Source organism: Chaetodon trifascialis, chromosome 1 (genome assembly GCF_039877785.1).
Source record: "Chaetodon trifascialis isolate fChaTrf1 chromosome 1, fChaTrf1.hap1, whole genome shotgun sequence".
Taxonomy (NCBI): Eukaryota; Metazoa; Chordata; class Actinopteri; order Chaetodontiformes; family Chaetodontidae; genus Chaetodon; species Chaetodon trifascialis.
This window is the reverse complement of record NC_092056.1, coordinates 32310810-32325448: the sequence shown is the minus strand read 5'-3', so window position 1 is coordinate 32325448 and position 14639 is coordinate 32310810. Positions and strand designations below refer to the sequence as shown.

Sequence of the window (14639 nt, the reverse complement as noted above, 5' to 3'; positions counted from 1 at the left end):
ATGTGAGCCTTAACTGAATAAAATCTGTGTTGTGCTGTGTGCAAATCATTGAAAATGTATATTTCCCATCAGGAAAACTTTCACTTCCTTTATTTCCCCTGTGCCATAATTGTCATGTTAATTGATTGATGGCTGATAGTAAAATCTGATCTGCTCTCACTTGGCTCTCAGCCTCCCTCTTCCTCAGAGCTGCTGATAGCCCTGTTGTTATTCACTCTTTGGCACCAGCATGGCTTGTTTCCCAATTGAGGGTCAGTTAGTGCCTGGCTGCTGCTAATTGATTAGTTTTCCACAGCATTAGGCCAACAAGTCCCCGTCCATCCATGAACTGTCTCTGTCCAAGCAGCTGTTCACTTCTGCTGAGTCTCTAAAGCACCGTGGCTATTGTGGACATATGGCAGGATTTTATTTTAAGAGCCAGAGAGGACTATTTCATTTTATTTATTTTATTTTATTGCTTGTGTGTGTGTGTGTGTGTGTGTGTGTGTGTGTGTGTGTGTGTGTGTGTGTGTGTGTGTGTGTGTGTGTGTGTGATATTTATCACCTTGTGGGGACAAAAATCTGTTTACACAGTCACATGTGGGGACTCGCCTGCCTTATGGGGACAAAATGCAGGTCCCCTTAATGTAAATCATTCAATTTTAGGGTGCAGACTGAGGATAGGGTTACAGGTTAGGTAAGGTTAGGTTAGGTACAGGGTTAGGAATAGGCAAGAGTAAGATTAGGGTAAGGCTCCAGGAAATGAATGTAAGTCTATGTAATGTCCCCACATTCTGGCTGAGAATGCATTCTGTGGTTTTTACATATTATATTCATACAATATATATCTAAAGGTCATCATGTAGGTTACATTTTTTTAAGGTGTTAATATGTATAGAGAGGAGTGAGAAAGCAAATTAGATCATTTCAGAAAACCCAGGAAAGAGCTGGATTTGAATGAAAATGTTGATCATTACAATTGTTAGATTTGCTGTGGAAAGAATTCATCCAAGTTAACATCAAGCCAGCCAAATCCAACACAAGTATCACTGGTGTCTAGTGTAAAAATAAAAATAATAAAAATTGCTGTGTTTTTTCACTTAGTATGGAAAGGTATTTCATACACACATGCAGGCACCTCAGAGTGTATGTGAGTGTCACAGGAGTTGGTCATCATGGTATACAGACACCGTTTTATGTCATCCACGCCTTCTCTTCATCTTTCTCTTTTCTTAACTTCACCTTCTCCCTGTTAAACCTCCTTTCATGGCCTCAATGTATTCATCCTACACACCCTGACCTCTTAGTATACAATCTCTCGACCAAAATGCATTTAACTGTAACAAAGTCACAGAAACTGAGGAACTGAAGACAAAATCAGGACATATATAAGGAAACTGTTTTCACGTTAAAGAAAAATGCTGAACATTTCCAAAGGTTGTACTGCCAAAGCATACAATTTCATACACAAAGAGAAACTATAGAGATGAAGTGATTTAGTGGGACCAAGGCTGTATAGGTTCATAGTAACTGGAGCAGAAACCACTTACAAGATATATTTCTCTTCTATGACATTCACAGAAATAATTGTATTCAATTCCTCCCCCTTATTAGCTTATTCTAGGGCTTTCAACCATATCTCACAGTCTTCATCAGCAGGTGGAATTTGCTCAGTTATCATGAAGTTTATCACATATGTCATCATGTAACTAGGACCTAACTGTTCAAAATTCTGGCATGTGGTTAAAAGCTCTGGAAGAAGCTAGTAAGGTAAGACAAGAATGAGCGCTCACAGAAGCAAGAAGCTCTGTGTCAATAAGAATGTTGATACGCTCATCTGGTTGTGTTCAATTATATTAAGCACTCACAGGGATGAACTTTACAAGCAGTAATGAGGACACAGACTGTTTTATCTCAGTTCCTGCACTCTTCATTTCAGTTTGTGATCACACTAAAAGAGACAAAATTTGGAATGGTAAAAAATATATAAGAAAATGTAAGAAAATGCAGATTAACAATGGATAATACAACAATTTAAATATAATCTTGCTGCATTATCATTTCTAATGACAGCAGATTTTCTCATGTTTTTGATGAAAACCCTGACGTTTTGTGTGTGCCCTCACCCTCTCACTTACGCCATTTAAGAAGAAGAAGAAGAATCAGAGGGACAATCCCCTTTATTAGTCACACAACAACTACATCACGCACACGCCATGAAGATTTGGTGAAATTTGTCCTCCGCCTTTATCCCTTCCTGGTCACCTTCCTCCACAGCAGACCACAGCTGCTATCCAACCGGGGACCCAATCTCTTTCATCACCACTGGTCAGGTGGTGATCTTCTTGCATGTTTTTAGTGGGGGGTATTTTAAGGAGGATACCCCAGGTGAACACGGGGAGAACATGCAAACTCCACACAGAAAGGCCCCTTTTCCTCAAGCAGCAGGCACCGAAGGCATGGTGCCAGCAAGATTCGAACCCGAGACCTTCTAGCTGTGAGGCGACAGCGTTACCACCGTGCCACCATTTGTCATGTATTCAACAAAATGCGCGATCAAAATGCTAATTAGAGGCATGTGTAATGTATTCAAGATGTGTATAGAGGTGGTGGGTGTGCTGGGATTGATGTGTGGCTACACTGTTATACATCACTTACATAAAGAAAGTGACATTGTATTAGCTTTGGTTTGAAAAAAACACTGACTCAACTGCATCATTTTGTGCAATTAGACTTCTTGTCATCGACTTCACTGATGCGAGCTAACAGCTGTGACTTTGTTGTGACAACAGTAAAGAGAAAGAGATGGTGGGGGGCTGGGGGGCTCAGTCACCAAGAGCCACTGTTGTGCTGGCCTGCCCTGTGCTGTCATATTTCTTCTTCTTCTTCTTCTTCTTCTTCTTCTTCTTCTTCTTCTTCTTCTTCTTCTCCTCCTCAGGAACTCGTGAAATGAATCGTTAATTAAGATAAGCGACCTGGAGCACACTGTTCATTGGAATGTGTGTGTGTGTGTGTGTGTGTGTGTGTGTGTGTGTGTGTGTGTGTGTGTGTGTGTGTGTGTGTGCGTGGGTATGTGTGTGTGTATGTGTTACAGGCTGGTGAGCGAGCAGAGGCACCTGATTGAGATATATATTAGGGGGAGCAGCAGCAGGAGGTGTGTGTGCACCCACAGTGGGATTGGATTATCTTAATTGGGCCGTGTTGGTTCTTGGTTCTCTGTAATGATGGGATTATGTTGCTGAGAAATGAGCAAAGGGGTTTTTACACCTCACCAATGTCCAGAAGAGGCTGACTGGCGGAGATAAAACCTGACAGAGAGGGCGATAGAGAGAAAAGCAAAGCAAAGCAAATGGATGTCACGGGACTGAAGGCCGCAGCTACCACGCTGGGTTTCAAGGCCAGGTAGCTGCTGCCATCTTCATCTCAGGTCCGTTTATCCTTCCTAATGATGAGAGGTTATTTCAAGGTGAAATAATATGATCCCAGATTTCAAGGACAAACCCAGCCTCGAGCGCAGAACCAAGCGGCTGATTAAATGAGGAGGAGGAGGTGGCCCCCTACCCATCCACCCACCCACGCTTTTCCTCCGTCTCCAATTGTGGAGAGGGAGTGAGCTTCAGCAAGGAGCTACGCATGCTGCTCATGTATACTAAAACCCCACTGATCATGCATTATAGATGCAGAGGGAGAGAGGTGGCATACTGCAGCCACTCCGAGGTTTTCAACATGTAGCATTAACAACACTGGCTTTGATCATAAATCTGATGATGCTTTCCCTTCAGTTCCTGGTGTGTAAATGATTTTTTTTTTTTTATCCGAGGGGGAGATGGAGGGGAAGCAGAGCCATTTTTAGTGTATCAGTGTGTTGGAGTCCTCTCAGCAGGGTCACTGCCAAGTCAGCAGCTACCTAGAAAACTTGACTCATTACTGCCATTTACTCCTCACTTTGAATCTCAGCGTTCCTCTTACTCTGCTTTTCTGTATCTTTGTCCTGAAAAGATAAAACCCATTAGCAGATGAGCCGATGGACAGAGTCCTCTGACCTGTGTGTGTGTGTGTGTGTGTGTGTGTGTGTGTGTGTGTGTGAGAGAGAGAGAGAGAGAGAGAGAGAGAGAGAGAGAGAGAGAGAGAGAGAGAGAGTGTGCGTGTGTGTGCACCTTATGCATTGACTGATTGATTGAGATGGTTTTGGTGGTCCAGGTGTGTCCAATACCTTCTGTCATTGTTGAGGACCTGCCCTGCAGTGCTACTGACACACACACACATTCATAGCTGTGCTAACACTGCTCTCACAGGGCAAACCAGGCAATGAGTTATTCACAAAAGGAGAACAAAATTAGTTTAGGCAATCATACTATTTCTTTCAGTTTTCAAAAGCAACATGACAGTTGTACATTTTTCATAGACCTATGTAAGATAAGCACAGCTACAGCCATGTCCACATTTTAACACTTTTCTTCAACTGCACAGTTACAGAAGGCTGAAATGACATATATTTGACATAAATATTTTCAATTTCTGCTATTTTGTTGCATTCTTTACCATATAGAAATATGACCACTTGAAAAGATTCCACCTTTATAATTAGACATAATATAAAAGAGGCATTAGATCATTAATGTCCAGTCTTTGGAATCTAGAAATCTGCCCCCAATGAAACTTTTTTACACTTGTCAGCTCTGCCAGCGGCTCACTTTCTACTCAAGATCTCAAGGTTTAGGAAATAGTGCAGCCATAAAAAAAACATAGTCAATATAAACTGCTCATCAGCTGCTTCATGTGGAAGTGTTGAAAAAAGAAAATACTCAATATATCTGTTCTAGACTGATGTAAATGTAATGTAGGTCTAATGCAACTGTTTTCATTTCAAAGAACAGGGGAAATGTCAGACGACGAGGTTAGCAATTCCAAATAGATGATACAGGGTAATGAGTGTTGTAAAAATAGAAATTAATTTTCCTGTGTGTTCATTTAAAAAAAGAAAACTGTATTTTTTGTATTGACAGGCTATCTGCTGCACTTTGGTGAATTGTAACTGTGACAGTTTCAAGCCTGGAAAGCTGAAGAGGAGGCAGTGTGAAAACTGCAAGCATGGCTGGGTAGCACATGGTAAGAGCTCACTGCAAAATTTCCTCTGGTAATGCAAAGACATTCAACTGAGGCTCTTTTCAATAACAACATATGTATTTTTATTTTCAGAAATATACATTTTCTCGCAGTAATATCATCTGGTTGTGCAGATCATTTTGGTTCCATTTGTAGAGGTTTTAAAGTGTCCGTCCCTGAGATTTCTGTCTATAGCCTGGTACAATGGATGTGAATGAAATTTAATTTGTGGTGTCCACAGCACAGAGAAGGGACTTTCAGAAGCACCCTTTCCCCCAACTGTTTCCCAAAAGACAATTTTTTATCAAGCTATTCTCTTGTAAGTCACTTTCGCATCTCGTGTCTTGGCTATAAAGTCATAACCCAAGTCCTAAACTTAGTGTGTCTGGTCTTAAACAATTCCTTATACAACAATTCCAAATTTAATGCAGATATAAGTTATGAATGTTGTTTACATTTATATTGTATTGCTTTCAAATGTACTTGTTTTTTGGACACAATACAATAAGGTATTATTTCTGAGCTAAATGCTTAGCATGTTGCCATCTATGTTCTCATCTGGTGTCTGTTCTCATCTGGTGTCTGTCTGATGGTCTTCTTGCTTAGCTCATGCAACATGAATGGCTGCTGTTGGACTGATTCACAGTAAGGAATTTGATTCAGTCCTCATTCACTGTTTTTCATAACATAATGTTTAATCTTTGGTCTCATTAAGTGATTGAACTTCAAGTAAAGTCAAAAGTCAAAGTCTTTTTAGATTTTATCAAGTCCGATGTCATCAGGTTCATAAGTCCTTTCAGATGTTACTGCTGAATTTTTAAATGTACTTTTCCAGTACAGGGAGCACCACAAAATAAAATCCATTCACCTGCATTGTACTGTGGTGGAGACAGAAATCTCAGAGACAGACATCTAAAACCCTTGACAAATGAAACCTCAACTAAATTACTAAATTAGAAAAATAGTTTTTATCGGAATAAGTTTTGTTTTTGTTTTTTTGGTGGTGAACTGAACCTTTAACGTGTAGCATTTCAAAATTATTCTATCAGGATCACATTCACTGTAATATGTAGCTTACCCACTGTATCATGCTGTACATACACACGGAGCTACGGTAAACAAGGAAGGCCATCATTTGGAATTACACTGTGCCACACTGTGGTTTTGTTACTGCAGGTGTGAAACAGAAAAACAACACATTTTTCTCAGCTATTTTGTGTTGGAAAAGTTTTTTTTTTTTTTGGAACCTCTGTTTATTCTTTGAGACTAGAACTAACATAGAGCATAGCGGTTACTAGACCTCTCAGCAACAGTTAGGTTTGTTTAGGGTAACTGCATAAATGTCTCCAACATTTGTGTAATTTGTCTGCTAATTTATTGTAGATGCTGCATGAATCATCATCACCTTGATTTTGTTTCTAAAATTATCTGCTGATTATGAACACACATTTACACAATACAACTCTAATAAAATAAACCTAAATACCATGAAAATTAAGTATCTCAAATATTGAATTATGCATTATTTTCTCTACAAAATCACATTCAATTGACAGTGTCCTTTAATATAGGATGTGCTGGTCCAAATGGTCAAATGTGCTGTTGTGATTCTGCAACTAATACGGTCCCACTGGTTTGTGTGGTTTTCCCATTTTGTAATATCTATGAAGAAGCATGTGTACAGCTATAAGATATTTTATTGTTTATTTCAATTAATATTATCTCATTTGCCTTTATTGTTCATACAGTATTCCATCATTTAAAATTTATTTTGGTATAAATAATGTCCACAGCTAACAAAACAGTCCTGTTATTGATGACAGAACAGGAATTAGAATTTTTATGTATGCACAAACCATACCTTTTCTAATAATTGTTGCTTGACAATAGCAAAATAGAAAATTTGCTATTGTCACATATTATTTTTTTAAATAATTTTGTTTTCTATGAAGCTTACATTTCTAAATTGTATATATACTTGTTCTACTTTCCCCTTATCCACACACTTTTTCAAAAACTATGTTATCTCTATTGCTCTGTACTTTCTTTGTGTCAAGTGTAATTTCATAAAATCTAATCTATTAAAATCTAATGTTTGCATTCTAGCCCTGAGTAAGCTGAAGGTGCATCACATGTACCAGAGTAGCCAGGTGGAGATTGTGCACTCGAACGTGGTGTTTGATATCTGCAGCCTGATGCTGTACGGCACCCAAGCCATCCCCATACGCCTCAAGATCCTCCTGGACCGCCTTTTCTCTGTCCTCAAGCAGGAGGAGGTTATTCAGATCCTCAACGCACTTGACTGGACACTGCAGGACTACATCCGAGGATATGTCCTTCAGGTAAGCAGTGGGGAAAAAGTGTGTCTGTTTGTGTGTTTAGGACTACAAATGATCAGGCTACTGTGACAGTGTGAGTTTCTAATAGCCAGTACAGAACTGGTGGTTTATTTGCTTTCTTTCTGGGAGTTGAAATGACAAGAGCAATATCGATCTATGTGCTAAGTATTGAGCTGGAGTCACGATATGGTTGGCCTGGCTTAATATAAAGTCAGAAAGCAAGGGGGAATAGCTCATCTGGCACCTATGAATAACACTAAAGCTACGTGTCTGACAACTGCCGCTACAAAGAAGCGCTGGGAGCCAGGGACACTGCTCATCAAGAAACTGATCTGAACAACTCCCCTGAAAATCACTGATTTAACACAATTTCATGTTTCTGTTCATGAATGAATTTAAAATATATCATGTAGAACAGCACTGGAAGTTTTGACAGGCCTGTGGATATAGTCAGGTTAGCTGTTTCCCTGCCTCCAGTCTTTATGCTAAGCTATCTTATACTAACACTAGCACACACACACAGAAATAAGATTAATATAAATCTTCTCATTTCAATCCTGTAAGGAAATCAAACTATGTCCCAAATGTTGCACTGTTCCTTTAAATATCAAAACAATTTCAACATAGTGATTAGTGTTTGTAGGGTAGGTAACCCCTCTTAAACCCCTAAAACTCACAATATGAGTGAGTGAGAGTATATGAAGGGAGAGACAGAAGGAATTTCTGAGGATGATGAGGGAGGAGGAAGGAGAAGGGTCCGGAAAACATGGCTGAACAGAGTAGGGATGTGATGTAGCAACCAAGGCCATGAACTATCTTGGTATCCTGCTTATGTGGCCTGCTTGTTGCTGTGGTACCACCAGCTCAGGGAGGTCTCCAAACTGTGCCGGGTAGATTTGTAAATATTGTCTTTTGCTTCAGATTCCCTCCTAAGCTGAAGCCAAACTGGCCGAGGCCAGGGCTGCAGGTACTATGTCAGAGCGAGCTCTCATTTCGATTAGTACATCATCAAGTATTCAAGCTGGGCTGCATTTAATTCATGTTAGCTCATCTAATGGCGAACGTAGAGTCAGAATCCTCGACAGGCACCCAATGAATGCTCTGTGATGAAATATTAATCACGGTTACGGAATGAAGCCTCTCCTCACTTTCAAAGACGCCCAAACTCACTTGTGATTACTGCTGGGCTAAGGGAGAGAGAACCCTCTTGATTAATGTGAGCCGCCTTCTGATCACCCCTCCCTTCCTTGTGTGTCCATATATATGTGTGCATATGGGTGTACGTCTGCTAGTTTGCTTGTATGATGTGTGTGGTGTGTATGTGTGTTTTCTGTCTGCTTTTGCTGATGCAGAGCGAGTAAATCCACATGATTTAAATGAAGAGAAATGACCTGCAAGATGAAACATTGTGTGTCTATGTAATGAGGGTTCTCAGGGTTCTGTGCTGCCCACTCGTATTAACACTCCATCTGATTCCTTTATTTAGCTGCCCTGCCAGTCTGCTTTATAGGGTGTGTCATCTAACCCACTCTGTGAATATGTATGAGCAACCTAACACACACTTATAATGCTAATGATGAAACTGCTCTCTCTCTGTCCTCTTTTTTTCCACTATCCCTCTCCTTCTCAATCCATGTCATACCCTTGCCCTCTCCTGTATCGTGTTTCTGCCTCTTTCTTCCTGACCTGTGTGTAGGATGTAGCAGGGAAGGTGCTGGACCGATGGGCCATCATGACGTTCGAGGAGGAGATTGCCACGCTGCAGCAGTTCCTGCGTTTTGGCGAGACCAAGTCCATAGTGGAGCTGATGGCTCTGCAGGACAAGGAGGGTCAGGCAGTATTGGTTCCCAGCACACGCACCAACTCAGATATCCGCACTTTTATTGAGCGCAACACCCCACGCACTGCTGCCAACCTCTCCACATCTAAAGTTGATAAACTGAGTGGCAACAGCATGCACCACTTTGAGAACTTTATCAACAGCATGGCCTTCATGCTGCCATTCCAGTTGTTAGGCTCTGTTCCCGCACCATTTCTGGGTTCACCGACAGGGGCACTACAGCAACAACACCAGCAACACCAGCAGCCATGCCATGGATCAGTGGAGCAGCAGAGTCAGAGACGAGATGATCAAAGGCAGGACAGTCTAGGGAGGGACAACCCTATCTCTATTTCACACCCTCCAGATAGCAGCCTGCTAGGTTCAAGCTCTGTCTTATTTACTGCTGATCTAGACCGAAGTGGAGACAAGCCAATGGACTGCCTCTCTACCACAACAAAGATTGAAGCCGAGGAATTCTCCACTAGTGACAACTACTCAGATGGACCCTCCACGCCATGCACGCCCTCCATGAGCTCTGATGTAACACAGATGTCACCTGAGAGCAAGTTGCGCTCTCTGGACAGGAATGGGAGTGGCAGTGGAGGGGCTTCAGGAGGTTCTCTGAAGAAGGGTCGTGTATTTTGCAATGCCTGTGAGAAGACATTCTATGACAAAGGTACACTGAAAATCCATTACAATGCAGTGCACCTGAAGATTAAGCACAAATGTACTATTGAGGGCTGCAACATGGTGTTCAGCTCGTTGCGGAGTCGCAATCGCCATAGTGCCAACCCAAACCCACGGTTACACATGCCAATGAATCGTAACAATAGAGACAAAGACCTGCGTGGCAACTTGTCTGTGGATGAGGGCTCTCAAGGAGAGAAGAGGCCCGAATATGGAATCCCCATCCCTGTCTGCTCTGCAGAAAGCCATAAGTCAGTGCCCAGCTACATGGTGAGCCATGTAGATTCTAGCTCTAAACTCCACAGCAATTCATTCCCTAGCATAGGCCAGAGTGGCATCCTCTTCCCCAATTTAAAAACAGTACAGCCAGTTTTGCCTTTCTACCGCAGCCTGGTAACCCCTGCAGAGCTTGCAAACACCCCAGGAACACTACCCTCACTTCCTCTGTTGTCCTCCTCTGTACCCGTCAAACCCATCACAGCCCCTGAACCCTACATGACAGACCCTATTCCAAAGAAAAAGTCTCGGAAGTCAAGCATGCCAATAAAAATAGAGAAGGAGGTGGTGGAGCAAGATGAGCAGATGGATAAGGACAGCAGCTCTGAGGATGAGGCTCCTTTACAGGGCAGGGACAAGGTTGAGTGTGATGGTAGCCAGGCAGAGGGCAATATGTGCATAAGACAAGCTGGGGAGAAGAAGGAAGCAAGAGGGTCTTACATTGGTGAGACTGAGAGGGAGGACAAAGATGATGGGCCAAGGCAAGCAGAAACAGGGGTCATCACCTGTGCACCTCCCCACTTTGAAAACAGACTGATGGAGAATCACTGTGACAACAACTTACTCTGCCCGGAACCCAATGGCAATGAAGAGAGGGAGGACAGGGACCATGCAAACACGCTGCATGCAGCTGACAAGATTTCAGAGGTCAGTTGGAATGAGGGTGAGCACAGGCTGACAAACGGAGGAGATCCCCAGCTCACAGACCATGAGAGGGGTGGATCCGACGGCTGTGCAGATGACTATGGCGACTCACTTTCACCTCATCTCGACCCCAATGGTGACCTGCCACACCACTGTGAGATCTGCAGTAAGACCTTTAAGAACCCACACAGCGTCAAGATGCACTACCAAAATGTCCACCTGAAGGAGATGCACATGTGCACAGTGGACGGTTGCAATGCTGCCTTCCCCTCCCGCAGGAGCCGAGACAGGTGAGAGGCAGTTATATTTTGTTACTTTTGGCTGACAGATGTAAGCCTGCAATTTATTGTTGTAAAAAGAGCCAAGAGTTTCCCCAACCCCAAGGCATTGCTGTTTCCTCTTGGTTCCACTTAGCAGACACCCTGTGTGTCAGTAATATAGCATCAGATCATTGGTTTTCAACTACATGCTACTGAAAGATGTGAATGCACTGGCAATGAGAAGGAACTGAAATCAGCTGCTCCAGTTGGTTAGAATGGAAAGTGCTGACTGTACTCAGAGAATATGAGAAGTCTGCACATGTGAACACATCCCCATATTACTCTAAATGTAGTATAAATAAAATTATAAGCACAACTGCTGTCTGCATAGGTTTTCAAGTATGACTGTCCTGTTGCACAAACATATCGATTTACATTGAGAAATTGGAACTGAACTTCTGTCTTGTGTAGTAGTCTTTTCTTTGCGCTAAGTCTGTAAACAATAACCAATGAGGAACAAAGCATCATGCAGTTGACATAAATGGAGAAAAATGCTGGCTGAAACATTATTAACATGTCTAAAAGCTATTTGGGGTATAATACATTTAACTGAATTTTAATCCAGATTTTATTGAATCTACAGACACAGTGCAAATTTGAACCTGCACCAGAAGCTGCTGACCAAAGACTCATTCAGCCCAGCCAACAGTATGTACTTGCCCTCATCCCACTGTAGAGACAGAGACTCTGTTGGCCTGGACTACTGCCAAGACCAGCGGGACAGAGATCTGCCTCATCGAGACCCAACCAGCCAGACCTCCGTCATCTTCCGAGGACACAACCGTATGGGCCTGGTCTTCCCTATGAGCAAAATGTCTACTGCACCATACAATGCTGAGGCATCTCCCGGAGGAGAGATGGAGGGATTAGGAAGAGGAGGAGAAGGTGGTGGAAGTGGTGAGGATGGGGCAGTTCTGGACCTGAGTACCTCGTCCTCTGCTCCACCTCGTGGCAATGGCAGTGCTCAATCCTCCTGGGACTCAGATGGAGTTGGTAGTGAGGAAGGGGAAGGGATTGAAGGGGATGAGGTGCTCCCCATGGAGGACAGCGAAGAAAGCTGCGACGGGATCGCCATGGGGAGGCCTGGGAGCGAGGAGTTGGCACTTGTGGGAGACAGGACTCTGGGCTGCATTGGGGGAGGACAAGGCGGACTTCAGGGAGGTGGGGGGGGTTCTCCGATAACCTGCCATGTCTGCCAAAAGGTGTACAGCAACAAGGGGACATTCAGAGCCCATTACAAGACTGTCCATCTACGACTGCTTCACAAGTGTAAAGTACCTGGATGCAATACATCCTTCTCCTCTGTGCGAAGCAGAAACAGGCACAGCCAAAACCCAAACCTTCACAGGAACCTAGCTGTTAGCTCAGGTGCCGCAATGGATCAGGAGTAAGGATTCGAACTTGTGTGCCAACATGACTGATTTCCTTTGTTCCAATTGTCTTTTTGTTGATGTTATTTTTCATTTTTGGGCACCTAAAGAAGGCTCACCAATTAGCACTTTTAAAATTCCATCCTGTTGTCATATTTTGGGTGTAAGAGAGAAAAAAAGAATATACAATCATGAGTTAATTTGTTGTAGCAAACGCAAGGCAAAATTATTACATTACAGTATTACATGCATCAGTTTGTATTTACACATTGTGTAACAACCCACCAACAATCCAGACCTGTCAACAAATTCATCTTCAGCATTGGTCTCAATCTTTTGATATAATGCAGTACAGATTTGTTTGTATTGGTTTGCCTTACAGCCCAGTTTAGACCTTAAAAAATTCATTCATATGAACTGAACATTTCCATTTGTTGTTCAAGTGAGAGTTGAGCTTTGAAACTGTATCATGTGAGTGATATTTCTTTCTGGTATTTTTTTTTTTGGTCAGATGTCCACATCTTCTCTGTGGGGCTGTGCATAATGTACTGATCAAAAGCAGTAGTGAAGTAAACTCTGTGTCATCTCATTCAACTAGACAATGGTTTTTAAAAAGAGTCTGTTGAAAAGCATAATGTTGTGAGCTTGATCAATAAGTTACTGTTTTGGTGTTCTATGATCTGTCTTTACTGTTCTGGTTGTTGCATACTGCTAATGTTGACCAAAGATTTTTCAGTCCACAGGTGTGTACAGAAACTCCTTCATACAGTATGAGGGGTATGCAGTATTAAAAGGGCCCGCAAAGTCTTCTTTCATCTACTTTGTGATTAACAGCAGTATTCAGATGTGGGCTCTGTTGAACACCCCCACCCAGAAAAATATACCTTTGACTGATGAGTTAAAAAAAGAAAATGAATTGTTTTGGTTTTTTTTTGCAAATCTGCTCACAGGGTTAGACTTGATTAACTCATTGCTCTTGTATTGTTGCTGTGGTTGTATCCTGACTGACTGAGCAGACAGCAGGAAAATATACTGTGTCTGGAGGCTAGGCACACTTACTGTGAATGAGTCCAACACTGAGAAATAAAAAAAACAACAAAAAAAAAACATTTTAAAATAATGGCCCCACACATGAGCACAACCCAAACAATAAGTGGTAAACAATATGTTTATTGAACTGTATATTCTGTGAATAGAGTAATTTGTTTTTGAAAGAAACCAAAAAAATATATACTGTATAAAAAAAGGTTAACTTCACCACGAATATTGCTTAGTCTTTTTTTTTTTTTTTTTATTGCAACCATGAATTAACGAGAGCATTGTGCTGTACATGTCTGATTATTTCACCATGGTTTACTGTTCTGGTTTTGCTCTGTATTGTGTGTATTTTTTGAAAATTCTGTATTTAAATGCGATGGGCCAGATTAAAGATCCCATTTATCTGTTGCTTGGAATTGTTAAAAAAAAAGGCACAAAAACCAACATATGATGATAGATGTTCATGTTTCCTTTGATTTCATGTTACAATATTCATTCCAATTAAATAAAAAGCCATATGTTTGCAAGCCTCATTTCATTCAATATTCAATATATAAAAAAATAAAAAAACTAAGCACAGTAAGTATTTTTATCATTGTGAATGAAATGTATTCTTCTGTAAAATATTAGCAGAACTTCAGGACAGGTTCATGTTTATATATATCTATATCTATATCTATATCTATATCTATATCTATATCTATATATGTGTGTGTGTGTGTGTGTGTGTGTGTGTGTGTGTGTGTGTGTGTGTGTGTGTGTGTGTATAATGTTTGAAATGTGTTCACGAAAACACAAAGGATTAACAAGTATTCTTGTTACCATGTTCATCTTTGCAGCAGTATTATCTGATCCAAGCTAACTCCCTCAAGGCCTTGTAATACTCAGTGTTAGGTAGAGCAACACTGATGAGTCTCTAATGGACAAATAAGGCAGTCGGCTGCTGTGAGGATAACAGGCAGGTTTTACTGCAGAAGTTATCCCTCTTAACAAGTCATTCAAAAAAGAGGTGAGTTTGCTCAAATATAATAATAATAATAATAATAATAATAATAAT

General features: G+C 41.5%; 1 protein-coding gene across 2 annotated transcripts in view; it reads left to right on the top strand.

Moving 5' to 3' along the window:
* Positions 1-12733, top strand: part of bnc1 (basonuclin zinc finger protein 1) — a 17954-nt gene extending 5221 nt beyond the window's left edge. Inside the window, exons 2-5 of one of the 2 annotated variants that reach the window (XM_070969231.1) lie at positions 4986-5088; positions 7192-7427; positions 9121-11144; positions 11758-12733. In XM_070969231.1, coding sequence (XP_070825332.1) covers positions 4986-5088; positions 7192-7427; positions 9121-11144; positions 11758-12565 — 3171 coding nt within the window. In that variant the 3' untranslated portion in view covers positions 12566-12733. The remainder of the gene's footprint in view (positions 1-4985; positions 5089-7191; positions 7428-9120; positions 11145-11757) is intronic. The other variant, XM_070969240.1, reaches the window with a different exon arrangement.
* The last annotated feature ends 1906 nt before the right edge of the window (positions 12734-14639 follow it).